At 43.8% G+C, this 27,500-nt stretch overlaps 1 protein-coding gene across 1 annotated transcript in view; it reads left to right on the top strand.

The window, feature by feature from the left end:
* Positions 1-27,500, top strand: part of LOC124121675 (nucleoporin NUP188-like) — an 83,304-nt gene that overhangs the window by 26,344 nt on the left and 29,460 nt on the right. The window contains exons 17-34 of the mRNA XM_048389041.1: positions 757-879; positions 2,288-2,417; positions 2,704-2,754; positions 3,715-3,828; positions 6,782-6,914; positions 7,445-7,532; positions 9,122-9,198; positions 10,901-11,015; positions 11,957-12,077; positions 15,385-15,460; positions 17,339-17,458; positions 18,973-19,216; positions 19,850-19,939; positions 20,555-20,671; positions 20,977-21,045; positions 22,834-22,937; positions 24,673-24,825; positions 26,829-26,904. Coding sequence (XP_048244998.1) covers positions 757-879; positions 2,288-2,417; positions 2,704-2,754; positions 3,715-3,828; positions 6,782-6,914; positions 7,445-7,532; positions 9,122-9,198; positions 10,901-11,015; positions 11,957-12,077; positions 15,385-15,460; positions 17,339-17,458; positions 18,973-19,216; positions 19,850-19,939; positions 20,555-20,671; positions 20,977-21,045; positions 22,834-22,937; positions 24,673-24,825; positions 26,829-26,904 — 2,001 coding nt within the window. The remainder of the gene's footprint in view (positions 1-756; positions 880-2,287; positions 2,418-2,703; positions 2,755-3,714; positions 3,829-6,781; positions 6,915-7,444; positions 7,533-9,121; positions 9,199-10,900; positions 11,016-11,956; positions 12,078-15,384; positions 15,461-17,338; positions 17,459-18,972; positions 19,217-19,849; positions 19,940-20,554; positions 20,672-20,976; positions 21,046-22,833; positions 22,938-24,672; positions 24,826-26,828; positions 26,905-27,500) is intronic.

Raw genomic sequence — 27,500 nt, forward strand, 5'->3', positions numbered from 1 at the left:
AGCAATCTGTGCTGGTCTCCCTGTGGAGATTCTAGGTCTGAACAGGACCCTAGCAACCTGTGCTTGTCTCCCTGTAGAGATTCTGGGCTAGAACAGGACCCTTGCAACCTGTGCTGGTCTCCCTGTGGAGATTCTGGGTTAGAAAAGGACCCTAGCAACCTGTGCTGGTCTCCCGAAGGGGATTCTGGGTCCCTAGCAACCTGTGCTGGTCTCCCTGTGGGGATTCTGGGCTAGAACAGGACCCTAGCAACCTGTGCTGGTCTCCCTGTGGGGATTCTGGGCTATTACAGGACCCTAGCAGCCTGTGCTGGTCTCCCTGTAGAGATTCTGGGCTAGAACAGGACCCTAGCAACCAGGTGTCCCTGACTGTGATATTGCAAGAATAATGCTAAAAGCAGCGTAAAACCAAACTCACTCACTCATAGGGTTAGGTCTGGTGTTGATGGTACAGCTTGGAGGACATGTTCCCGAGCCTTGGCCCTTGAGTAATGTTATCTCTGAGTCAATCATGCTCGGTGTTATTGTATTTGGGTTGTGGCAGTCATGGGACTCACTCGTAGCGGAGATGTAATACAGAAACAAGGTACTTGGTAGATAGCTCATTTTCAGTTCCAGGTTCCAATCTTTGGAACTCAATTCATGGACGTCTCAAAGGTGCCAAAATAGGTGGATCTTTGCAGTCTTTTCAAAAATTATCTTTACATTAATCCATTATTGTTGTTGTTGTTGTTGTAGTTACATGTTTGTGTGTGGCAGGGTCTGGAGGAGGGCCTTGGGTGTCTGTACAGTTCCGCCATTGCCTGCTTCCCACTTGACTTCCCCAAGCTGATGAAGCTCAACACATCTTTGTCATCAGCAGGCCCAGACAGTGCCAAGAGGGTACGTTGAGTACTGGATACTTGAGGGTTGAGTACTGGATACTTAAGGGTTCAATACTGGATACTTGAGGGTTGAGTACTGGATACTTGAGGGTTGAGTACTGGATACTTGAGGGTTGAGTACTGGAGTGAGTGAGTGAATATTGCTTAACGCCGCATCAGCAATTTTGCAGCTATTCGCGGCGATGAGTACTGGATACTTGAGGGTTCAATACTGGGTACTTGAGGGTTCAATACTGGATACTTGAGGGTTGGGTACTGGATACTTGAGGGTTGAGTACTGGAAACTTGAGGGTTGAGTACTGGATACTTGAGGGTTGAGTACTGGATACTTGAAGGTTGAGTTATGGATACTTGAGGGTTCAATACTGGATACTTGAGGGTTCAATACTGGGTACTTGAGGGTTCAATACTGGGTACTTGAGGGTTCAATACTGGATACTTGAGGGTTCAATACTGGATACTTGAGGGTTCAATACTGGATACTAGAGGGTTGGGTACTGGATACTTGAGGGTTGAGTACTGGATACTTGAGGGTTGAGTACTGGATACTTGAGGGTTCAATGCTGGATACTTGAGGGTTGAGAACTGGATACTTGAGGGTTGAGTACTGGATACTTGAGGGTTGAGAACTGGATACTTGAGGGTTGAGTACTGGATACTTGAGGGTTGAGTACTGGATAATTGAGGGTTGAGTACTGGATACTTGAGGGTTGAGTACTGGATACTTGAGGGTTTAATACTGGGTACTTGAGGGGTCAATACTGGGTACTTGAGGGTTGAGTACTGGATACTTGAGGGTTCAATACTGGATACTAGAGGGTTGAGTACTGGATACTTGAGGGTTGAGTACTGGATACTTGAGGGTTGAGTGCTGGATACTTGAGGGTTCAATACTGGTTACTTGAGGGTTCAATACTGGATACTTGAGGGTTGAGTACTGGATGCTTGAGGGTTCAATACCGGATACTTGGGGGTTCAATACTGGGTACTTGAGGGTTCAATGCTGGATACTTGAGGGTTCAATACTGGATACTTGAGGGTTGAGTACTGGATACTTGAGGGTTGAAAAACTGGATACTTGAGGGTTCAATACTGGGTACTTGAGGGTTCAATACTTGATACTTGAGGGTTGAGTACTGGATACTTGAGGGTTCAATACTGGATACTTGAGGGTTCAATACTGGCTACTTCAATACTTGATACTGAGGGTATGGTAGGTAATAATTACAGTGGAATGTTTGCTGAGGATATTTTTTTCACAGCCAGTATCTTACACTAGAATATTTTCCCATATGAATATTCTTTCCTCTGGAAACTTGAGGGTCAGTACTGGATACTTCAAGGTCAAATAGTTGTGGTGCATGTTGTTGTACAAGTTGAAATATGTGTAGTTGTACGTGTTGCAGGTGAAAATGTCGATGCAGGAGTTGAAGCTGTACACAGAGTACTTCGACACCAACAGCTCTCAGGATATCATACCCACACAACAGAGCTCTCTCTTCAAACTGGCCAGGCCTAAACTCCCCTACATCGCTGGTACGTCCATACCTTGCATGTGCACACACACACGCGCACGCACGCATGTACACACACACACACACACACACACACAACAGAGCACGCACGCACGCAAAAACAGAGCTCTCCCTTCAGACTGGCCAGGCCTAAACTCCCCTACATTGCTAGTACGTCCATACATTCCTTGCACACACACACACTATCTCACTATATAATAAATGGCTAGTCCTTAATTTTGTTGACAAAAAAATGTCTGAGGAGGCCAAATTCCAGCCCAAACATGAACCATGTTGTTATTTTGCAGGGGACCTGGTCATACCGAGAGGCACGCTGGGACAACTCTCCGGCATCAATGGTAAGACAATTTGCTGTCATTAATATGAAAATAATATGAAGATGTTGATGTCACATTTAATGTGATCTGTGGGAGGTGTGTTGCTATGCAGCTGGCTCTGGATTCCTATGTATGTCAGTGCTGTGAGAGTGGAGGGTACACCAGATAGGAGTATCAATGTACGGTGATGAAGCAAGAGTTTGGTGTCATGATCTTCTCTGAATATATTATTGAATATTGTTTACGTCATCAGTAGATGTCTTACTACCCTGGCAAGACCACACTACTTTGATGTCTCTTTGAAACGTGTACAACATGTACGAGTGGAGTAAAATTGCTCGTGATTTCAGTGACTATTTTGTTTGTTCTGACTTCATTTTGTACAGGCAACCCTAAAATATCCAACTTGTCCTGCAGGGCAAGTAGATATTATTTTGTGCTCGTCCTGCAATATTTTCATTTGCCCTGCAATATTTTCACTTGCCCGATTAAATTTTATACCGTTTTTTGCTCTCAGTTAATATTCTCATTTTCTGTAATCAATCTAGAGTTGAGGGTATTTCTGACAGACAGTACAAACAAATTCAGTGACTTCCTCCCTCTAAAAAATAGTTTCGAGACCTGCTACGTAAACACACTTTTGTTTATTTCGTCAACTGACAGTTGCAAAATATGCCTATTTATGATATGAGCGACATGTATTTTGTCCTTATTACAACAAATTGCGAGAAATGAAAACGTATTTTAGGTTCGAAATTATTCTCCTTATATTATTGAAAATTATTAGAGATCAATTGATATGATTGAAATAAATGTACTCCCGGGTAGGACGACTGTTTCTTCTCTTCTTTCTCGCACTGCGCATGCTACAACTCGTCAGTATGAGCGGACCAGTGGATTTATCGAGCCCTGATATCTATTGTTGTAAACTGTGGCTAAACTCACTCACTCATGAACTGAACAGAGGCATGTTTGTTGCAGCTCAGGCAGCGAAGCGGAGCAGCCCCGTCATCCAGTGGGAGCTGGTGTACAACGGCTGGCAGCTCATGATGTGCGAGGTGCAGGAGCTGCTGCACCAGATAGCCCAGGGTGGAGGTGAGTCAGTAACATACACGGAGAATACTACACTCATTCTCGTTAGAAACCATTTTTACAAAACAAGTGGACTTTCTGTGGTACCTGACCAATTGAAAGCGAGATCTGCATGAACCATTTAATGAGCGAAATGCTGCACCAGATAGCCAAGGGTGGAGGTGAGTCAGTAACATACACGGAGAATACTACACTCATTCTCGTTAGATACCATTTTTACGAAATGAGTGGACTGTCTGTGGTACCTGACCGTGGAAAGCGAGCTCTGCATGAACCATTTAATGAGCGAAATGCTGCACCAGATAGCCAAGGGTGGAGGTGAGTCAGTAACATACGTATTGTCACACCAAGTCTTAAGTCAAAGTAGACACAATTTATGGATAGCAACTTCTTTAATAACTGTGAAGGCGATGTTTCGGTATAGATCCTCATACCGTTGTCAAGCAAGACTGAATGATGAACATTGTACAGAATATATATAGTAGGTAGAGGATTAACAGTAACAACAATTGCATACATGTGTTGGATAACCACGAACCAATCCGATTCCATCACTTGCATTTGTTTCAAACAAAATGGCGGCGCCCAGTCAAGACGATCTGATTGATAATCAAGATCTATATTGTGATAAGACGGGTCTTTCATCGCAGGGTGCGTCAAATCACGCGAGCACCTTGATTAAAAACATGAAAAGGTTTGGAAAATATTTGTTGACAACGAGTTGGCGGTGCACATGCTTTGCAAATCCTGCAATCGACCGAAATCTGCATAGCATGGATTTCGATTTCATTGCGAGATTTTGATTTGACAATGCATAGACTCGTTAGTCCAGCCCAAATGTTACTCCATAATACAAGCCTAGTTCGGCAAGGTTGGAAACTGGACTTTTATAGTAAGTTTACTCTCTTGCCTCGGGAAGATGAACTGGCATTACCATCACAACATTAAACACATGTACATGACCTCACAATCAAGAAGGACATATACGTACCATAACTAAGGATGCATGATACATTCTACACTGTGTGAGATCCAAAGATCCTTATGTGACGCTATTTTGCATAGTGGTAGGATTGGGCTCGAGGTTTACTTACTCCCCTTCATAAGAAAGGCAGCAAATTTGATGTTAACAATTATAGGGGTATTACACTAAGAAATGTATTGGGTAAAATATTTACTTTTATTCTTAATAAACGGCTTACTATGTTTTGTGACATTTACGATAAGATACCAGAGTCTCAGGCAGGTTTTAGGGCTGGATACAGCACCATTGATAATATATTTGTGTTGCAAAGTCTAATACAGAAATACTTATCTAAAGCTAATGGCAGATTTTACTGTTTATTTGTTGATTTTAGAAAAGCCTTTGATTGTGTAAATAGAAAATTGTTGTGGTATGTCATGTTAAATAAGGGTATACATGGAAAGTTATTTTATGTCATTAAAGATATGTATTTAAAAGTGAAATCGGCTGTAAAGTTATCAAATAGCACAGCAACTTGCTACTTTGAAACGCTAAGTGGTGTACGCCAAGGCTGCACCCTTAGCCCTATATTGTTCTCTTTGCTTATTGTTGAATTAGAATCAATGTTGCACTCCTCCGGCGAGAGGGGAATATTTGTGAGTCAAGAATCTCTAGACATTTTGTTGTTATTATATGCCGATGATTTGTGCATAATTGATGATACTGTAGTTGGTCTCCAACGAAAACTTAATATCCTTAAATCTTTCTGTACTAAATGGGGTTTAGAAGTTAACCATAGTAAGACTGAAATTTTAGTTTTCAGAAATGGTGGAAAACTTAGGAGTACTGAGAAATGGAGGTTTGGAGATGTTAATGTTAATGTATCTACCTATTATAATTATCTAGGTTTGTTATTTTCAAATCGGCTGTGTTGGACGACTGGTATCAACTCTCTTGTTCAGAAGGCAAATAAGGCTCTGTTCGTCGTTAAGAAATTACAGCATTGTTTGAAGAACATACCCGTACATATACTTTTTAAAATATTTGACATTCAAATTAAGCCTGTATTATTATACACTTCAGAAATATAGGGCTATTAAAAAATAGCAGCAATTGAAAAATTTCAGATTAAATTCTGTAAATTTACTATTGGAAGTCATGTTACAAATGTTGCTGCCCTTGGCGAATGTGGTAGATATGGCTTATTTATTGATTATCACAAGAGATGTATTAAATATTGGTTGAAATTGTTATCTTTACCCAGTTATAGATACCCTAAGCAATCTTATTTAATGCTAAAATCTTTAGATGAAGTTAATCGCACTACATGGGTAACTTGTGTCAAAAGACTATTATTCAGTTATGGATTTGGCCACGTGTGGATTTCGCAGGAAGTTGGTAATGAGACCCTCTTTATTAATGCATTTATTCAAAGGTTAAAAGACTGTAACCAACAGGACTGGTATTGTAAAGTTTGTGAAATACGTAAATTATCAATGTATACATGGTATAAGGAATATAAGTCATTGCTAACAGTTGAAAAGTATCTCTGTGAAATCACCAGCCGTCATTATAGACGTATGTTTTGTTTGATAAGAATTGGCGAGTTGCCATTGATGGTAAATTTAGGTAGAAGATGCAGTATAGAGTACTGTAATAGGCAGTGCAGATATTGTTATTTACAGGAAATTGAAGATGAGTTTCATTTTATGCTTGTCTGCCCATGTTACAGATATTTAAGAAATAAGTATTTACCTATTTATTACTCTTCCAATCCTACCTTATTTAAATATAATACTCTATTATCTTGTAACCGCACTAGTATTGTAACTAATTGTGTTAAGTATATACTGGAAGCACTTGCAATCCGAAATACTGTCACTTAATACCCTCTGTCATCTGCCTCATACTGTATTTTTCAAAGAGTATTTGTACGTGGGCCTATGGCCTTTATACTGAAATAAAGAATTGAATATGTGACCTCTGTTCCAGGAATGGTGTCTCCGCTGCAGATATCCAGGGTGACACAGGTCATGCAGCTCGTGCGCCAGGTCATGACCTCTGACCCTGACTCTGTGGAAGAGTTCAGTGAGATCGTGAGTCTAGGATTCCAAGTCATTCAAAGGTTTGAACCTCACATATTTTCTGTTGAATATTTTACTCGAATATTTAAAAAAAATGCAGATCTACAGATAAGCAGTGTATTTGCATAAAATACCCCCCAAAAAATATTCAAAATTTCAATTAACTTGCGTACAAAAATACATGCATTAAATGAAAAACCCAAATGTATTAAAACAGCATGCGTAAATACCCAATGAAGCTTCTTCAGCATGCATACAAAGGAGCTTATTTCCAAAACACAATTACGAGCTAATTTACTTTCCTAGTCAAGCCTATATATTTAGAACAGTTATATACATCTAAAACATTATTTCATTTTTTTTAAATCTTAAAATGTTCACTCATTTTGGGAAAAACCCAATATAGTGATGAATACATGGGTGAAAAAATATTGTATACCCAATGAAAAATGTAATAACCCAATTAAAATAGAAAATCTAGAGTTAAAATTCAATTGCTCAAAAAGTTATCTGGTGCTCAAAAAACGTGACTAAAAGATTCAGCAGGTCTGACTCCTTGTTTGTGTTTTAGATTCAGTGCTGTGTCCCCTCCTCCCCTGGACCTCCTGGCACACACCCTGGAGTGCATCACGTGCAGTGTGAAACACAACGCCAAGCAGGTGCGTCTGACAGCCCCCACACAGATGGGGGAGATCCCACGTAGACATGGGAACCCCACTTGAGACCTGATGTAGACAGTGGGGCTTTACCAGACAGGCATACTACATAGACAGGGATACCCTACTTAAGGGCATGTTACGGAGACAGGGGTACCCTACTTAAGGGCATGCTACATAGACAGGGGTACCGTACTTAAGGGCATGCTACATAGACAGGGGTACCCTACTTAAGGACATGCTACATAGACAGGGGTACCCTACTTAAGGGCATGCTACATAGACAGGGATACCCTACTTAAGGGCATGCTTCGGAGACAGGGGTACCCTACTTAAGGGCATGCTACGGAGACAGGGGTACCCTACTTAAGGGTATGCTTCGGAGACAGGGGTACCCTACTTAAGGGCATGCTACATAGACAGGGGTACCCTACTTAAGGGCATGCTTCAGAGACAGGGGTACCCTACTTAAGGGCATGCTACATAGACAGGGGTACCCTACTTAAGGGGATGCTACATAGACATGGGTACGCTACTTAAGGGCTTGCTACGGAGACAGGGGTACCATACGTAGACGGGTACCGTACGTAGACAAGGGTACGCTACTTAAGGGCTTGCTACAGAGACAGGGGTACCCTAGGTAGATTGGGGTACGCCATGCAGACTGGGTTCCTTACCTAGACAGGGACCCTTGAAGATCCGGGGAAGAATAGGTCTACAGCAACCCATGCTTGCTGTAAGGGGTGACTAGGCTTGTCGTAAGAGGCGACTAAATATAACGGGATCGGGTGGTCAGGCTTGCTGACTTGGTTGATGCATGTCATCGTATCCCAATTGCGTGGATCGATGTTCATGATGTCAATCACTTGATTATCTGGTCCAGACTTGATTATTTACAGACCGCCATCATATAGCTGGAATATTGCTGAGTGCAGCGTTAAACAACAAATAAACAAACAAACAAATTACGTAGACAAGAAAACCCTACCTAGACAGATAGGGGGGACCCTTGGTAGACAAGTGGATCCTACATAGATGGGGCCACTTCTTAGATGGGTTTCCTTAAGATGCTAGTTTGACAATTTTATTGCTTTATTGTGAAGTTGTCTAGTGGCTACCTCATGTCAATACCTATTGGCAACTACAGTGTTAGGATATTCCTTGGAGGTTGGCAGAGCCTCAAATACCATGCATGCATACCATTCACCCTTCCATAATATGAAGTCTGTTTTCAAATATTTTCGATGTTTTGACTTTGGTTGTGTTGGGGGCACGGGTGGCCCAGTCGTCTAAGGCGCTGCGATTCACTGTGCAGAGTTGCGTCCCTTTGGTACGCCAGAAACCTATGATTGTGGGTTCGAATCCCGGTTCGCCCCGATTATCTTTCTAGGTTTGTCAGCACCATAGACCTGCATCACTTCGGGCTTTCCTCCCACATTAAGCTGACACGCCGTGATATAACTGGAATACTGTTAAAAGTGGCGTTAAACCCAACTCACTCACTCACTCACTCACTCACTCACTCACTCATTTTGTGTTTGTTAGTTTTCCTTTTTCTGAAGCCCTGTGAACCATGTTTTCTGTTTTCTCAGATATGGCACAACATGAAACTTACAGGGTTACTTCCCTTCCTCACAGAGAACGTAGATAACCTTGGCGAGGTGTTGAGGTGAGTCTATGCTGACAGGGTTACCTCCCTTCCTCACAGAGAACGTAGATAACCTAGGCGAGGTGTTGAGGTGAGTCTATGCTGACAGGGTTACCTCCCTTCCTCACAGAGAACGTAGATAACCTAGGCGAGGTGTTGAGCTGAGTCTATGCTGACAGGGTTACCTCCCTTCCTCACAGAGAATGTAGATAACCTTGGCGAGGTGTTGAGTTGAGTCTAAGCTGACAGGATTACCTCCCTTCTTATCAGAGAACGTACATTACGTAGGCGAGGTGTTGAGGTGAGTCTAAGCTGACAGGATTACCTCCCTTCCTCTCAGAGAAGGTAGATAACCTAGGCGAGGTGTTGAGATGTTTTTACTAACAGGGTTACCTCCCTTCCTCACAGAATGTACATTACGTAGGCGAGGTGTTGAGGTGAGTCTAAGCTGACAGGGTTACCTCCCTTCCTCACAGAGAATGTACATAACCTAGGCAATGTGTTGAGATGTTTTTACTGACAGGGTTACCTCCCTTCCTCACAGAGAACTACATAACCAAGGCAATGTGTTGAGATGTTTTTGCTGACAGGGTTACCTCCCTTCCTCACAGGGAACTACATAACCTAGGCAATGTGTTGAGATGTTTTTACTGACAGGGTTACCTCCCTTCCTCACAGGGAACTACATAACCTAGGCAATGTGTTGAGATGTTTTTGCTGACAGGGTTACCTCCCTTCCTCACCGCGAACGTACATAACCTAGGCAATGTGTTGAGATGTTTTTGCTGACAGGGTTACCTCCCTTCCTCACAGGGAACTACATAACCTAGGCAATGTGTTGAGATGTTTTTGCTGACAGGGTTACCTCCCTTCCTCACAGGGAACTACATAACCTAGGCAATGTGTTGAGATGTTTTTGCTGACAGGGTTACCTCCCTTCCTCACAGGGAACTACATAACCTAGGCAATGTGTTGAGATGTTTTTGCTGACAGGATTACCTCCCTTCCTCACAGAGAACGTACATAACCTAGACAATGTGTTGAGATGTTTTTGCTGACAGGGTTACCCCCCTTTCTCACAGTGAATGTATATAACCTAGACAATGTGTTGAGATGTTTTTGCTGACAGGATTACCTCCCTTCCTCACAGAGAACTACATAACCTAGGCAATGTGTTGAGATGTTTTTGCTGACAGGGTTACCTCCCTTCCTCACAGAGAACGTACATAACCTAGGCCATGTGTTGAGATGTTTTTGCTGACAGGGTTACCTCCCTTCCTCACAGAGAACTACATAACCTAGGCAATGTGTTGAGATGTTTTTGCTGACAGGGTTACCTCCCTTCCTCACAGAGAACGTACATAACCTAGGCAATGTGTTGAGATGTTTTTGCTGACAGGGTTACCTCCCTTCCTCACAAAATGTACATAACCTAGACAATGGGTTAAGATGTTTTTGCTGACAGGGTTACCTCCCTTCCTCACAGAGAACGTACATAACCTAGGCAATGTGTTGAGATGTTTTTGCTGACAGGGTTACCTCCCTTCTTCACAAAACGTACATAACACTGGGCAAGGTGTTTATTCTGACAACCATTGAGTGTGCCTGTTACCTAACAAGCTGATGTTATGCGTACGTCCAATTATTTCAGAAGGTGCAGGTGAGCTACAGAGCCTCAGGGCCACATGTCCCATCTGTATGTGTGTGTCTGTGTTTGTTCCAGTGGGCGTGGTCTCAGTTCGGGACTGTATGGGACCATCTTAGCCAGCACAGAAGCCACCCAGGGCAGATACCCCCTGACCCTCGCAGTCCTCGGCTTCCTTACAGAGTTGATTGAGGTAATGGTAACTTTCACACCAGCTGATACTTGGACTGGGCTCATGTCTACCTAGGGGAGGTGGGATAGCCTAGCCGTTTAAGCGTTGGCTTGTCATGCCGACGACCTGCGTTCAATTCTCCACATGGGTAACATTTGGAATCCCATTTCTGGTGTCCCCTGCCGTCATATTGCTGGAATATTACTAAAAGTGGTGTACAACCATACTCACGCACTCCTATCTACTTAAACTAGTAGACAGCCGGCAGATGATGTGTCGTAGGCTGTGATTGGACAACACTGAACAGAGCATTTGTTGGTCCTATATTGGTTGATATTGTCTGTTTGTACCGATTGGCCACATCTGAGGTTGATATTGATTGTTTGTATCTGATTGGCCAGATCTGATGTTGATATTGTCCGAATGTTTCTGATTGGCCACATGTGATGTTGATATTGATTGTTTGTATCTGATTGGCCAGATCTGATGTTGATATTGTCTGAATGTTTCTGATTGGCCACATCTGAAGTTGATATTGAATGTTTGTATCTGATTGGCCAGATCTGATGTTGATATTGTCTGAATGTTTCTGATTGGCCACATCTGATGTTGATATTGAATGTTTGTATCTGATTGGCCACACCTGATGTTGATAGTGAATGTTTGTATCTGATTGGCTAGATCTGATGTTGATATTTTTCTGAATGTTTCTGATTGGCCACATCTGATGTTGATATTGATTGTTTGTATCTGATTGGCCAGATCTGATTTTGATATTGTCTGAATGTTTCTGATTGGCCACATCTGAAGTTGATATTGAATGTTTGTATCTGATTGGCCAGATCTGATGTTGATATTGTCTGAATGTTTCTGATTGGCCACATCTGATGTTGATATTGAATGTTTGTATCTGATTGGCCAGATCTGATGTTGATATTGTCTGAATGTTTCTGATTGGCCAGCCACTGTCGAAGGCGGAGAGAGAGGAGGAGCTTCAGCCAGTGATGATGTACGTCCTGCGAGAAATCTTCCCCGTGTATCATAAATGGAGATACTACGACATCACCAGGAGGGAGACTATAGGTAGGTGATTTGAGGGGTCATAGTCTGGAATAGCACTCCAAGGAACAAACCAGTTGATATACTGGAAATGAGGCCAGGAGTTTTGTTTAAAAAAATACTTTCTTTTAGCATGTTTAGAAATACCTGGAAAGATTTTTTCCTCAGGATTTAGACACAGGATTTACAATGTTCCCTATGTTTAATTAGGCCACAAGTGCTTGCTGGTATTAGTGACAATGTTTACTGTGTGTTTGTTTAGGCCACAAGTGCTTGCAGGTGTTAATGACAATGTTCATTCTGTATGTTTAGTCCACAAGAGCTTGCAGGTGTTAATGACAATATTCATTCTGTGTTTGTTTAGGCCACAAGAGCTTGCAGGTGTTAATGACAGTATTCATTCTGTCTGTTTAGGACACAACTGCTTGCTGGTGTTAATGACAATGTTCCCTCTGTTTGTTTAGGCCACAAGAGCTTGCAGGTGTTAATGACAATATTCATTCTGTCTTAGTTTAGGCCACAAGTGCTTGCAGGTGTTAATGACAGTATTCATTCTGTGTTTGTTTAGGCCACAAGTGCTTGCAGGTGTTAATGACAATGTTCATTCTGTTTGTTTAGGCCACAAGTGCTTGCTGGTGTTAATGACGATGTTCATTCTGTCTGTTTAGGACACAAGAGCTTGCTGGTGTTAATGACAATGTTCATTCTGTGTCTGTTTAGGCAACAAGTGCTTGCTGGTGTTAATGACGATGTTCATTCTGTCTGTTTAGGACACAAGAGCTTGCAGGTGTTAATGACAATGTTCATTCTGTGTTTGTTTAGGCCACAAGTGCTTGCTGGTGTTAATGACAATGTTCATTCTGTCTGTTTAGGCAACAAGTGCTTGCTGGTGTTAATGACAATGTTCATTCTGTCTGTTTAGGCAACAAGTGCTTGCTGGTGTTAATGACAATGTTCATTCTGTCTGTTTAGGCCACAAGAGCTTGCAGGTGTTAATGACAATGTTCATTCTGTCTGTTTAGGCAACAAGTGCTTGCTGGTGTTAATGACAATGTTCATTCTGTCTGTTTAGGCAACAAGTGCTTGCTGGTGTTAATGACGATGTTCATTCTGTCTGTTTAGGACACAAGAGCTTGCTGGTGTTAATGACAATGTTCATTCTGTGTTTGTGTAGGCCACAGGTGCTTGCTGGTGTTAATGACGATGTTCATTCTGTCTGTTTAGGCAACAAGTGCTTGCTGGTGTTAATGACGATGTTCATTCTGTGTTTGTGTAGGCCACAAGTGCTTACAGGTGTTAATGACAATGTTCATTCTGTGTTTGTGTAGGCCACAAGTGCTTGCTGATGTTAATGACAATGTTCATTCTGTGTCTGTTTAGGCCACAAGTGCTTGCTGGTGTTAATGACAATGTTCATTCTGTGTCTGTTTAGGCCACAAGTGCTTGCTGGTGTTAATGACAATGTTCATTCTGTGTCTGTTTAGGCCACAAGTGCTTGCAGGTGTTAATGACGATGTTCATTCTGTGTTTGTGTAGGCCACAGGTGCTTGCTGGTGTTAATGACAATGTTCATTCTGTCTGTTTAGGCCACAAGTGCTTGCTGGTGTTAATGACAATGTTCATTCTGTGTCTGTTTAGGCCACAAGTGCTTGCAGGTGTTAATGACAATGTTCATTCTGTGTTTGTTTAGGCCACAGGTGCTTGCTGGTGTTAATGACAATGTTCATTCTGTCTGTTTAGGCCACAAGTGCTTGCTGGTGTTAATGACAATGTTCATTCTGTGTCTGTTTAGGCCACAAGTGCTTGCAGGTGTTAATGACAATGTTCATTCTGTGTTTGTGTAGGCCACAGGTGCTTGCTGGTGTTAATGACAATGTTCATTCTGTGTTTGTTTAGGCCACAGGTGCTTGCTGGTGTTAATGACGATGTTCATTCTGTGTTTGTTTGGGCCACAGGTGCTTGCCGGTTTTAATGACGATGTTCATTCTGTCTGTTTAGGCCACAGGTGCTTGCAGGTGTTAATGACAATGTTCATTCTGTGTCTGTTTAGGCCACAGGTGCTTGCTGGTGTTAATGACAATGTTCATTCTGTCTGTTTAGGCCACAAGTGCTTGCTGGTGTTAATGACAATGTTCATTCTGTGTCTGTTTAGGCCACAAGTGCTTGCAGGTGTTAATGACAATGTTCATTCTGTGTTTGTGTAGGCCACAGGTGCTTGCTGGTGTTAATGACAATGTTCATTCTGTGTTTGTTTAGGCCACAGGTGCTTGCTGGTGTTAATGACAATGTTCATTCTGTGTTTGTGTAGGCCACAGGTGCTTGCTGGTGTTAATGGCAATGTTCATTCTGTGTTTGTTTAGGCCACAAGTGCTTGCAGGTGTTAATGACGATGTTCATTCTGTGTTTGTTTAGGCCACAAGTGCTTGCCGGTGTTAATGACGATGTTCATTCTGTCTGTTTAGGCCACAGGTGCTTGCAGGTGTTAATGACAATGTTCATTCTGTGTTTGTTTAGGCCACAAGTGCTTGCTGGTGTTAATGACGATGTTCATTCTGTCTGTTTAGGCCACAGGTGCTTGCTGGTGTTAATGACGATGTTCATTCTGTGTTTGTTTAGGCCACAAGTGCTTGCTGGTGTTAATGACGATGTTCATTCTGTGTTTGTTTAGGCCACAAGTGCTTGCTGGTGTTAATGACGATGTTCATTCTGTCTGTTTAGGCCACAGGTGCTTGCTGGTGTTAATGACGATGTTCATTCTGTGTTTGTTTAGGCCACAGGTGCTTGCTGGTGTTAATGACAATGTTCATTCTGTCTGTTTAGGCCACAGGTGCTTGCCGGTGTTAATGACGATGTTCATTCTGTCTGTTTAGGCCACAGGTGCTTGCAGGTGTTAATGACAATGTTCATTCTGTGTTTGTTTAGGCCACAGGTGCTTGCCGGTGTTAATGACGATGTTCCTTCTGTCTGTTTAGGCCACAAGTGCTTGCTGGTGTTAATGACGATGTTCATTCTGTGTTTGTTTAGGCCACAAGTGCTTGCCGGTGTTAATGACAATGTTCATTCTGTGTCTGTTTAGGCCACAGGTGCTTGCAGGTGTTAATGACGATGTTCATTCTGTGTTTGTTTAGGCCACAAGTGCTTGCTGGTGTTAATGACAATATTCCCTCTGTTTGTTTAGGCCACAAGTGCTTGCAGGTTTAATGACAGTATTCATTCTGTGTTTGTTTAGGCCACAGGTGCTTGCTGGTGTTAATGACAATGTTCATTCTGTCTGTTTAGGCCACAAGTGCTTGCTGGTGTTAATGACGATGTTCATTCTGTGTTTGTTTAGGCCACAAGTGCTTGCAGGTGTTCCATAAGATCCTCAACCTGATGACATTGCACAAGAAGAAATCCAAAAGTAAAAGGTCAGCCATGTCAACAATCTTATCCCCATTTGCCAAACTACAGTACACTACGTTCATAACGACCACGCTTATAACGAACTGACCGATGTAACAAACTTATGTTTTAGTCCCGGCCATTTGTTGTATATTTGCTGTAAATCTGCTGATAACAAACTACAGTTATTTCAAACAAAAATAAGTGGTCCCTTTGAGTTTGTTATAACCCTAGTTTGCTGTAATTTCAAAGTTAGCCTAGTGGTTCAAGCGTTTGCTTGTTAAGACCTTGGTTTGATTCCCCACATGGGTACAATGTGTGAAGCCCATTTCTGGTGTCCCCGTCTGTGATATTGCTAGAGCGTTTGCTTGTCACACCTAAGACCTGGGTTCGATTCCCCACATGGGTACAATGTGTGAAACCCATTTCTGGTGTCCCCGTCTCGGATATTGCTGGAGCGTTTGCTTGTCACGCCTAAGACCTGGGTTCGATTCCCCACATGGGTACAATGTGTGAAACCCCTTTCTGGTGTCCCTGTCTCGGATATTGCTGGAGTGTTTGCTTGTCACGCCTAAGACCTGGGTTCGATTCCCCACATGGGTACAATGTGTGAAGCCCATTTCTGGTGTCCCCGTCTCGGATATTGCAGGAGCGTTTGCTTGTCACGCCTAAGACCTGGGTTCGATTCCCCACATGGGTACAATGTGTGAAGCCCATTTCTGGTGTCCCTGTCTCGGATATTGCTGGAGCGTTTGCTTGTCATGCCTAAGACCTGGGTTCGATTCCCCACATGGGTACAATGTGTGAAACCCCTTTCTGGTGTCCGAGTCTCGGATATTGCTGGAATATAGCTAACAGTAGCGTAAAGCCGTACTCACTTACTTCTGTAACTCAAAGATCTGACCGCCTCCGTGGTCTCGTGGATAGAGTGTCTGCCTGGAGAGAGAACATTCAGTAGTTTGATCCCTGGCCGCATCATACCAAATTACGTTGAAAGATGGTACTTGTTTCCCTGCCTGGCACCAGGCATTAAGGGGAAAACAAAGCAAGGCGTCAGTAAACTGGGTCTGTTGAGGGTATCCATAAACAAACATGGTAGCTTCACTAGCTTGTCTCCTCAATGTTAATGTTTTATTGTAAATTGTTGTGTGACAATATCAGAAAACTACATTATCAGTCATTGGGAAAGGGAGGTCACCTTGTTTTCGTATTTTCATTAGTCAGGCTCCATGTTGATGTTGGCCAAACTACTTATTCACCATCAAATCACCAACAGTATTCTAAATCAAACGTTTGAATATATTTTTATTTTCATTTTTCCATTTGTAACTTGAAGCAAATTAAAAATGGTTCTTGTCAATGAAATTAATAAATCATAAATAATAATTTTCCAAAAATGTGGGCCCAGGTAATTTGGGGGAATAGAGTGAGTGAGTGAGTGAGTATGGTTTTACGCCGCTTTTAGCAATATTCCAGCAATATCACGGCGGGTGACACCAGAAATGGGCTTCACACATTGTACCCATGTCGGGAATCGAACCCGGGTCTTCGGCGTGACGAGCGAATGCTTTAACCACTAGACTACCCAACCGCCTCTTGGGGGAATAGAGATGGTTGCATGTGAACCTGATATAGACTTGAGCAGTCTCCATTGTATTATGATGTGTAAATAATATGTCAACAATGTCTTTAAGAAACGTAACAAAATACAATCAAAGAAAAAAAAAAGTTGAAATACTGTGTACATATGCATTCAGAACACATCAGGGACAAGGAAAAACTATATTTAACTGTATTTTTTAAAGTCATATTGAAAACGGGCACTGCTTTAAGTCTAATCGTGAAAAAGTACTGTCCCTTCTCTATTTTTCAGACAATGACTAACTTCCTCCTTATGTTCCTAGGCCTCGACTGCAGGAGGTGTGTGTGTACAGTCTTCTGTTTACTGAGGCTGGACGGGCTCTTCTGGACATCCTCGCCACTGGTGTAGACAGTGTTGAGCAGGCCGTCGCATCTCAGGGGAGGTAAGCTGTGTATACTATATACAGTGTCTAACATGCAGTCAGTTGCCTCTCAGAGCAGGTGAGATATGTTCAGCAGTCATTAAGATGTGCCCCCTGTTTTTCTATCAACAGCTATATGTGCTGTTGAATACTTTGTTTACCCATCAAAGGCTTGACTGTGTGCTGTAGGTATTACCAGTTTGCTGCAATACGCTTTTCAAACATGCATATTGCAATATTTTCTTCTGGTTATATCCCCATCACACCAAACAAGTTCTCAATATGGTCGTGAAAATGTCGTTGAACGGGCTCCAACTGTGTATGATTGGTTCGGTTGGTTTGTTGTTTTACGCCGCACTCAGCAATATTCCAGCTATATGACGGCGGTCTGTAAAAAAATCGAGTCTGGACCAGACAATCCAGTGATAAATATCATGAGCATCGATCCACGCAATTGGCATTGATGACATGCATCAACCAAGTCAGCGAGCCTGACCACCCGATCAGTCGCCTTTTACGACAAGCATAGTCGCCTTTTATGGCAAGCATGGGTTGCTGAAGACCTATTTTACCCCGGATCTTCACGGGTCCAACTGTGTATGAACGTAGTGGGCGTAGTAGCGACTATTGACAGTCTTTTTACGAACTTCATGGACAGGCTCGGACAGGGAGGTGCTCTAGAACTTTAAGTCTGCTCAAAATTTTATCCCGTCTATCCCGTTCTGCAATTAGTCAGATTGACAACGTACTTAAAACGAGAAAGGCGTATTGCAAATGGAATTGCCGTACTTCGAACCTACTAGGGACATGTTACGACGTGGTGCAGTCAGCCATAAATTTCAGTATGTGTGCACACTGACCGCGTCCTTTTGTTGCTCGTTCATGATGTGTACAGCTCGGAGCCCTGAACTTGAATGAAGACTGGCTACGACGCGTTCAACTGGTTAAGAACGGGTTGAGAACGGCTACGGACGTGCTCGAACTGCTTCGAAACGTCGGCATGAGGTGAATGGGCACTTTTACATGATCTGAACTGGATACACACGGACTGCAGACTTGCTAAGAACGAAATAGACGTATATAGGACTGCTTATGAAGGAACTAGCATCATATTTTACGCCAAACTACACGTTCTACTGTGATCACAGCCCGTTCTAGTATTTTTTTTAGAACAGGGTAGAACGAGATAGAACTACTTTGGTGTGATGGTAGCATTAAAATAAATATAACAAGTTTCGTTGTCGTTAACAAATCTTCACAGAAATTCATTTCGCAAATGAGTGAATTTTTTCTCACGCTGTTATCTCCCCTGTATCCATGACTACAAAATGGCTGCAACTGACCAGCTAAGTAATATTTACTTCAGCATGAAGAAAATAGGAATTACTTGTACAATCAGTGTCCATCACTGTCAAACACTTTACACCCAAATAAGATATTTGACTGGAATACGTATACTTGTGTCGCAAAATATTGGAACACAATTATTTTTTCAATACACAGCCCTAACTGTAGGTTCTCACATTGTCTTCCAGCAATGCCGAAGGAGTCGGCATAGACCTCATCCAACTCATCCAACTTTCGTTCTCCGTCCTCAACCGCCTTCTCCTACTGAGGTCGCCTGACCTCCCCGTGTCACCGACTGAGCACGCCCTCTCGTCGCAGCCGGCGGGGCATCAGCATCAGCACATCGTGGCCACCATCGCCCAGTACATCTACCACCGCCACGACCCTCGGCTCCCTACCCTGGCTGCAGTGCTGCTCAAGAGACTGGCGCTGGTGGGTACCGGTAGTTGGTTCACACTGTCGAACTTGCTGGGACTTCCGATCTGCCTGCGTCTGATCCCTGTTTATTATCCCGCTCCATTCGTCCATCCAACTCCAAAGGGGACAAGGTTTTGGGGAAACCACTGTGAATACAAAGTTGCCTTCTTTTTTAAGTATTAATATAAGGACCAAAGGACCAAGGTGAGCTTATGCCATACTGTCGTGTCCGTCGTCCGTTGTCCGTATGTCAACAATTTTTTCAAACTACTTCTTCTGAACCACTAATTGGAAATTAATGAAATTTGACTGGAAGCATCCCGAGGTGGTGGGGATTAAAATTGTACAAATGGTGGGGCTGACCCCCCAGGGGACTGAGGGGCGGGGCCAAATAGGGGTAATTTGGCTATATTGCTGTAAATGACTTCTCTGGAACTAAGAGATAGATATCAACCATATATGGTTGGAAGCATTCTCCGTTGGTGGGGATTCAAAATTGTACTAATGGTGGGGCTGACTCCCCAAGTGGCTGAAATAGTTTTTTTTTGGCTATATTGCTTTAAATGACTTCTTCTCTGGAACTTAGAGATAGATATCATGGGATTTATTAAATTGACTGTTTTCTTGACGTTTATTTGACATTTCCAGGTGTCTCCGATGTCTATCCTGGCCTGCCTTGGCAATGATGCGGAGCCAATCCGAGACATGTTCCTCACCAGACTGCAGGCCCTGTCGGAGGTAGGCAGAACACTGGGTGTTGCCCAACACCACATAGAAACAAGGTATCATTGTCATTGTGCCCTTGGAGATTGGAGGCTGAATATGTCTCAGTGCCCTGTGCTTGTCTCCCTCTGGGAATTCCAGGACAGAATAGGTCCCCAGTATCCTTCTCTCTTCTCTCTATTGGAATTCCAGGGGAGCATAGGTCCCCATTGGCCCAGGTTTTCTCCCTGTGGGGATTCTTGGGCATAACAGGTGCCAGTGTTCTTTTCTTGCCTCCCTATGGGAAAACCAGGGAATAATATGTCACCATTAACCCACCACTGTACCACACCGCACCGCACTGCATCCGCACACACTTTGCTATTTAAGTGCCTGAGTGTTGAAAGCCTTGCCTAATGTGTTATTATTCCTGACAGGCTGTAAAGAACTGGTGGACTGTCCCAGGTTTGCCATGACATAGCAGGAATATTGCTGACTGTAGCGTAACAAATATTCACTCACTGTGATGTTTGAAGATTTAGTTATCCTGATGGTAGAACTCCATGTCCCAGGACAAGTTTCAGTACTCCAGGTGTAGACATGCAGACATGTAGACTGTGTGTACTGACAACAGGTGCTTGTTTCTGGCAGGATCTACGGCTGAAGGTGATGATCCTGGAGCTGCTGTCTGAGTGTGTGGAGACTCAGCCGGGACTCATCGAGGTCTTCCTCAACGTGCAGATGGTGGACTCCTCCGATGGCAAACGGGTAGGGAGGACTGGGTCGGATGGAACGATGGATGGATCGATAGTTGTGTATTTGAGAGATGGATGTGTGTTGGCAAGATACACGAGTGTGTGTTCATGAGAAGGACGTGTGAGATGGATGTGCATGCTGGTGAGATGGATGTGTGTTAGATGGATTAGCTGTCAGTATAGCCAGAATAGAGAGAATGGACTGCTGAAGGATAAGATGTTGCTAATAATGTCAGATGTTCCATCAACTGGAACTCCCAACAACAAACCCCCAACCCATCATGTTTGAGCTGCATGTGTGACTCCTGTATGTTGCAGCATGACCTGAGTTTGGGGAAGAGCTCCTGTCTGCAGACCGTCCTTGGACTCATGGACATCAAGAAACAGGTGAACCAACTTCTCCATGTTACACCGGTGTACTCCTGGGAATCAGAGTTAGAAATTAATAAGATTGCTGCCATCAGGACCCAGAGGCCCTGACTCTTCAGGCATTCATCTAAAAATCTGCGGCTTATTGTGACAAATATATCAACACGTAAATTTACTGCAGGCCATAAGACCCATATAGATTTGAAACTACGGCCCCGACAATAGGTCTACCTGCGACGGGACCACTGGCAGGCATTCAAACACTGATGGGAATCATTCCTATAGTTGTTTTAGGTCCAAGGGAAATATCCTGTACAGTTGCCCATATACAGTCGTGCCCCATGAGGGGATTCCAAACATATTTTATTATAAGTTGTAGCAGTGTCACGCAGGGTAGATGTGGTTTTATGCGTCCCGCGTGTACCTTGAGTTTACATGTGTACTCTGAGTGATACTGCTACAACAAATATATCTTAATGACATGTTTAAATCTGCAAATATAAAAGAATTTAAACAAATTAAACATTGATATAAAACAGCTGTTTGATTGAGCTGATGTTAACTTGTACTGTGTCACGTGACTTTCATTGACTGCGGCGTTTTGCTTCAAAATGGGGTATAAGGGATTTATTCTCCCGCTCAGAAATCTATGTGCTGCCTGTTTCCTTCATGGCGGGATTTTAGGGATTTATTCTTGTGCTCAGAAATGAATTTGCCTCCTAGGCAGAATACATGGTATCGTATCAAGACCACGTGAACCGATCATATTTCAACATTCTGCCATGGTGGTATTTTAAAGTTCTGTGTATCTCATGTTTGTCATAAGAGCTAACCGTAGAGCCTTGGTGGTCAGCCTCTTGTGGTCAGCCTTGGGTGGTCAGGCTCGGGTGGTCAGCCTCTGGTGGTCAGCCTTGGGTGGTCAGGCTCGGGAGGTCAGGCTTGGGAGGTCAGGCTCGGGAGGTCAGGCTTGGGAGGTCAGGCTCGGGTGGTCAGCCTCTGGTGGTCAGCCTTGGGTGGTCAGGCCATGGTGGTCAGGCTCGGGTGATTGTTATCGTGCCCATGAATGGCTGTCAAGACTTGATTTTTTATTGGCGCCAGTAGTGTGGCTGGAATTATTTGTCTAAATATTCCAACTATTATCAGTGGTAATTGTTTTGGATCACATGTTTTGGGTCATTTACGAACATGTGATCATTTTAGGGATTATGAGTAAGTGGACTCTTAGATGTAATATATATGAATTATAAATTCTACATGTGAAGTCAACGTCCAGTCAATCCACAAATGTTGGTTGTTGTCATTCAGAGTGGCATCATTGCCGCACGCTTTTCTCTTATATCCCTGCACCAGAAGTGTTGAAGGGCGGTCAGGTAGCCTAGTGGTTAAAGCGTTCACTTGTCATGCTGAAGACATGGGATCCATTCCCAACATGGGTACAATGTGTTAAGCCCATTTCTGTCCTCTTCTGTAACATTGCTGGAAAATTGCTAAAATCGGCATTAAGCCTCACTCAATCACTCACTCACTCACTCAGAAGTGTTGATTGCACATGCTTAAGAACTGGCAGTCCTATCTGTTTCCAGTTTAGATTTGTAATATGCTTATCAATAACTGACACGTTAACACAACGCAAAGGCATTATATCTCAAAGAGAGATTAAATGCTCTTCAGTCTGTACCCATTTTCAGTTGATCTCATGGGATAGTCCTATGTTGTTTGCTTCGGGAAAGTTTGGATTGGGAGATGAACAGGGTGTTTTTCACATTACTCCTTGGTGTTTGTTATGACTTGTTATTTTGTTCCCAGAGTAGCTACCAGTGTCCCCCAGACTTGCTGTGTGCGTCCGCTGACTTCATCCACTCCTTGTGGCGCGGACTCCGGGAGACGGCCATGGAGGTGCTCCGCACTAAGTAAGTCTGCCCACACTAAGTAGACGGGCCCTGCAAAAACAGACGTGCCCTGCACTAAGTAGACGTGTCCTGCACTAAGTAGACGTGTCCTGCACTAAGTAGACGTGCCCTGCACTAAGTAGACGTGTCCTGCACTAAGTAGATGTGTCCTGCACTCAGTAGACGTGTCCTGGACTAAGTAGACGTATCCTGCACTAAGTAGACGTGCCCTGCTCTAAGTAGACGTGTCCTGGACTAAGGAGACGTGTCCTGCACTAAGCAGGCGGGTCCTGCACTAAGCAGACATGCCCTGCACTAAGTAGACGTGCCCTGCACTAAGTAGACGTGTCCTGCACTAAGTAGACGTGCCCTGCACTAAGTAAACGTGCCCTGCACTAAGTAGACGTGCCCTGCACTAAGCAGACATGTCCTGCACTAAGCAGACGTGCACTAAGTAGACGTGTCCTGCACTAAGCAGACGTGCCCTGCACTAAGCAGACATGTCCTGCACTAAGTAGACTTGCCCTGCACTAAGTAGACGTGTCCTGCACTAAGTAGACATGCCCTGCACTAAGTAGACGTGTCCTGCACTAAGTAGACGTGCCCTGCCATAGGTAGACGTGTCCTGCACTAAGTAGACGTGTCCTGCACTAAGTGCACATGCCCTGCACTAAGTAGACATGCCCTGCACTAAGTAGACATGCCCTGCACTAAGCAGACGTGTCCTGCACTAAGCAGACGTGTCCTGCACTAAGTAGACATGCCCTGCACTAAGCAGACGTGTCCTGCACTAAGCAGACGTGTCCTGCACTAAGTAGACGTGTCCTGCACTAAGTAGACATGCCCTGCACTAAGTAGACATGCCCTGCACTAAGTAGACTTGCCCTGCACTAAGTAGACATGCCCTGCACTAAGTAGACTTGCCCTGCACTAAGTAGACATGCCCTGCACTAAGTAGACATGTCCTGCACTAAGTAGACATGCCCTGCACTAAGTAGACATGCCCTGCACTAAGTAGACATGCCCTGCCATAAGTGGATGTGCCCTGCACTAAGTAGACATGCCCTGCCATACGTAGACGTGTCCTACACTAAGTAGACGTGCCCTGCACTAAGAAGACGTGTCCTGCACTAAGTAAACGTGCCCTGCACTAAGTAGACATGCCCTGCACTAAGTAGACGTGTCCTGCACTAAGTAGACATGCCCTGCACTAAGTAGACGTGCCCTGCACTAAGCCGACGTGCTGTGCCCTGCAAAAAGTAGACGTGCTCTGCACTTAGTAGAAGTGTCTTACCATAAGTAAGTAAGACTGCCCCACACTAAGTAGACATGTCTTACCATAAGTAAGTAAGACTACTGCGTCTTGCCGTAAGTAAGTAAGACTGCCCAACACTAAGTAGACATGTCTTACCATAAGTAAGTAAGACTACTGCGTCTTGCCGTAAGTAAGTAAGCGTGCCCACACTAAGTAGAAGTGTCTTACCGTAAGTAAGTGAGACTGCCCCACACTAAGTAGACGTGTCTTGCCGTAAGTAAGTAAGCGTGCCCACACTAAGTAGACGTGTCTTGCCGTAAGTAAGTAAGCGTGCCCACACTAAGTAGACGTGTCTTGCCGTAAGTAAGTAAGCGTGCCCACACTAAGTAGACGTGTCTTGCCGTAAGTAAGTAAGCGTGCCCACACTAAGTAGACGTGTCTTGCCGTAAGTAAGTAAGCGTGCCCACACTAAGTAAGTCTGCATGCCGCTGTGTGTTTCAGGGACGCCTTCTGGCCGAGCGTGTTTGCTCCACTGACACGGAACCTGCCAGACCCGGCCTCCGACCTGAATGATCAACACTCCCTCAAGTTTGAGATGAAAACTGTGGCATTTGTCTTCAAGATCCTGGCCCAGGAACTCTACATAATCCACAGGTACAGACAGCCAGCCAGCCTTTACAGACTCACCCCGAAACAGTGCTTCTAGAGACAAGCTCACTCCCATGGCCAATGTTTGGCTTCTATCTGTTGAATTATTGCTATCTAGTGATGTTAAATGTTAGCTGACAGAAACTGTTGACTGCTGAGTCTTTGAGTAGGCTGGAAGTAAAGAAGCATTTCATGCAGCGAGGAAGTGTGGATGCACAAACTTGTTATACCCCCGACTTTTAGGTCGGGGGTATATAGTTATACCAAGGTTCCGTCTGTCCGTCCATCTGTCTGTCTGAAACTTTGTCCACGCGATTTCTCTTAAACTATTCAGTGGATTCATCTCAAACGTAGTACATATAATCTGTGTCATATGGAGGGGTGCAGTCAAAAGAAAAAAATTGTTTTTAATAATTTTCCATTTTTTTATTAATTTTTTAAACCCTAGCGTCTGTCCGAAAACTTTGTCCACGCGCTTTCTCTGAAACTATTCAGTGGATTCATCTCAAACATAGTACATGTAATCTGTGTCATATGGAGGGGTGCAGTCAAAAGAAAAAAAATGTTTTTATTGATTTTCCTAGCTATTTAATTTGAAACTACTGACACACAAGGCGGGTCGGGGCTATTAGTGAGCCACGTTCACTTTTTTTTTTCTTGTTTGTATTGAGTGGGGTATTCATGTTAAACTGGCATGGTATCTGAGTGGGCTAGCACTATAAAATCAGCATCAATCCGGACTGGTACAAGCAGCCATACATACACGTACATCGCTATATAAGTGCAATAATCTTGGGATGTGATGTTTAACCCAATTTCACCTCGCCACATTTCTTAAAAACGACATATAGCCTGGTCAAAATCAGAATACAGACATGTACCTTAGCTTTCCACTGAATAGCATTGAAGCAGCTGTACAGTCCAGTCAAAGGGGCATGAAAGGGTTGGTGGGTTCACTTGTAATGTGAAGACTCACATCATACTAGATTGTTAGCAAATGACAACTGTTGTGACGAAATATAATTGATGAGTTTATTTAAACAGCAAAAGTGAATGAAAACTGAGTCGACAGGTTCTCTTCCTGAAGCTCTGTTTGTTGGAAATGGTTTTAAACATCGTTATAAGTCCAGCTGGTCTAGTGCATTGTTGTTGCTTGCTAGGTCAACCTCTGTATTCTTGTTTGTTTGTTTGTTGTTTAACGCTGCACTCAGCAATATTCCAGCTGGATGATGGCAGTCTGCAAATAATCAAGAGTGGACCAGACAGTCCAGTGCTTGACATCATGAGCATCGATCAATGCAACTGGGATACGATGACATGCATCAACCAGTCGAGGCTGACCACCCAATCCCGTTAGTCGCCTCTTACGATAAGCATGTGTATTCTTGTTTTGGCCAGGGTACATTTCTGTAGTACCCAACATGGCAATGACTCCTTCAGTGGCGGCATCAGCAGTCCCCCTTTGGGATTCTGTGTTAACACCGGTCCCCTGCAACCTGTGTTGGTCGTAAGAGGTGGCTTAAGGATGGGGTTGTCTCACTCAGGGCCTTTTTTGATAGTGTGTGTTCCAATGTTGGTTTGGATCGTTGCTCATAACATCAATCACTGGATTGTCTAGTCCAGACTCGATCATTTACAGACTGTTGTCATATAACTGGATTATTGTTGATTGCAACAACAAACTGAACAACCAAACATCAGCACTGGTTTGCCTGAGCCAGACTTGATTTTTGTAATTTGTTTTCTGATTGTGGTGTAAGACATAAAGAAAACTAACAGTAACACCTGACAGCCATTTCCTGACTCTCTCATCTCTGTGTCTGCAGGGATGGTCGGGTAGCCTAGTGGTTGAAGCGTTCGCTCGTCACGCCGAAGACCCGGGTTTGATTCCCGACATGGGTACAATGTGTGAAGCCCATTTCTGGTGTCCCCCGCTATGATATTGCTGGAATATCGCTAAAACCGGCGTAAAATCTTACTCACTCACTCTCTCATCTCTGTGTCTGCAGCTCCAAGCTGGATGACAAGCTGAAGAAGTCGCTGCAGATGATCTCCAAGGACAAACGACTCAACACCTGGACTGAGGTAGGTGGTGGGGTCTGGGTGTAGCGATGCCCAGGACTGCATCCATTGTCAAGTGGGTAGAGGTCTGTCCGGAGAGCGGGCGGTTGGGTAGCCTAGTTGTTAAAGCGTTCGATCATCACGCCGAAGACCCGGGTTCGATTCCCGACATGGGTACAATGTGTGAAGCCCATTTCTGGTGTCCCCCGCCGTGATATTGCTGGAATATTGCTAAAAGCGGCGTAAAACCATATTCACTCACTCACTCACTGTCCGGAGAGCAGAATCTTTTGGAGTGATCCCTGGCTGAATCGTACCAAAAGATGTTAGAAGATGGTACTTGTTGTTAGGACTGGTCGGCTGGGAGTCTGGAGTGTGTGCTCCACTTCTATGTATATCATGCATACTGCCGTGGTATAACTGTCATTACTCACTGCAGCATGGAATCTCCATCCCAACTGTGCCCTGGCTAACTTGGTGTAGCATCACACGTAATGACAAAAGGCATGCTCACACTATTGACCATCTGGTTGGCTGGGAGTGTGGATTGTGTGCACCACTTCTATGTATATCATGCATACTGCCGTGGTATAACTGTCATTACTCACTGCAGCATGGAA

This window comes from Haliotis rufescens, unplaced genomic scaffold (genome assembly GCF_023055435.1).
Source record: "Haliotis rufescens isolate VD_foot unplaced genomic scaffold, xgHalRufe1.0.p SCAF_8, whole genome shotgun sequence".
In the NCBI taxonomy this organism is placed as follows: Eukaryota; Metazoa; Mollusca; class Gastropoda; order Lepetellida; family Haliotidae; genus Haliotis; species Haliotis rufescens.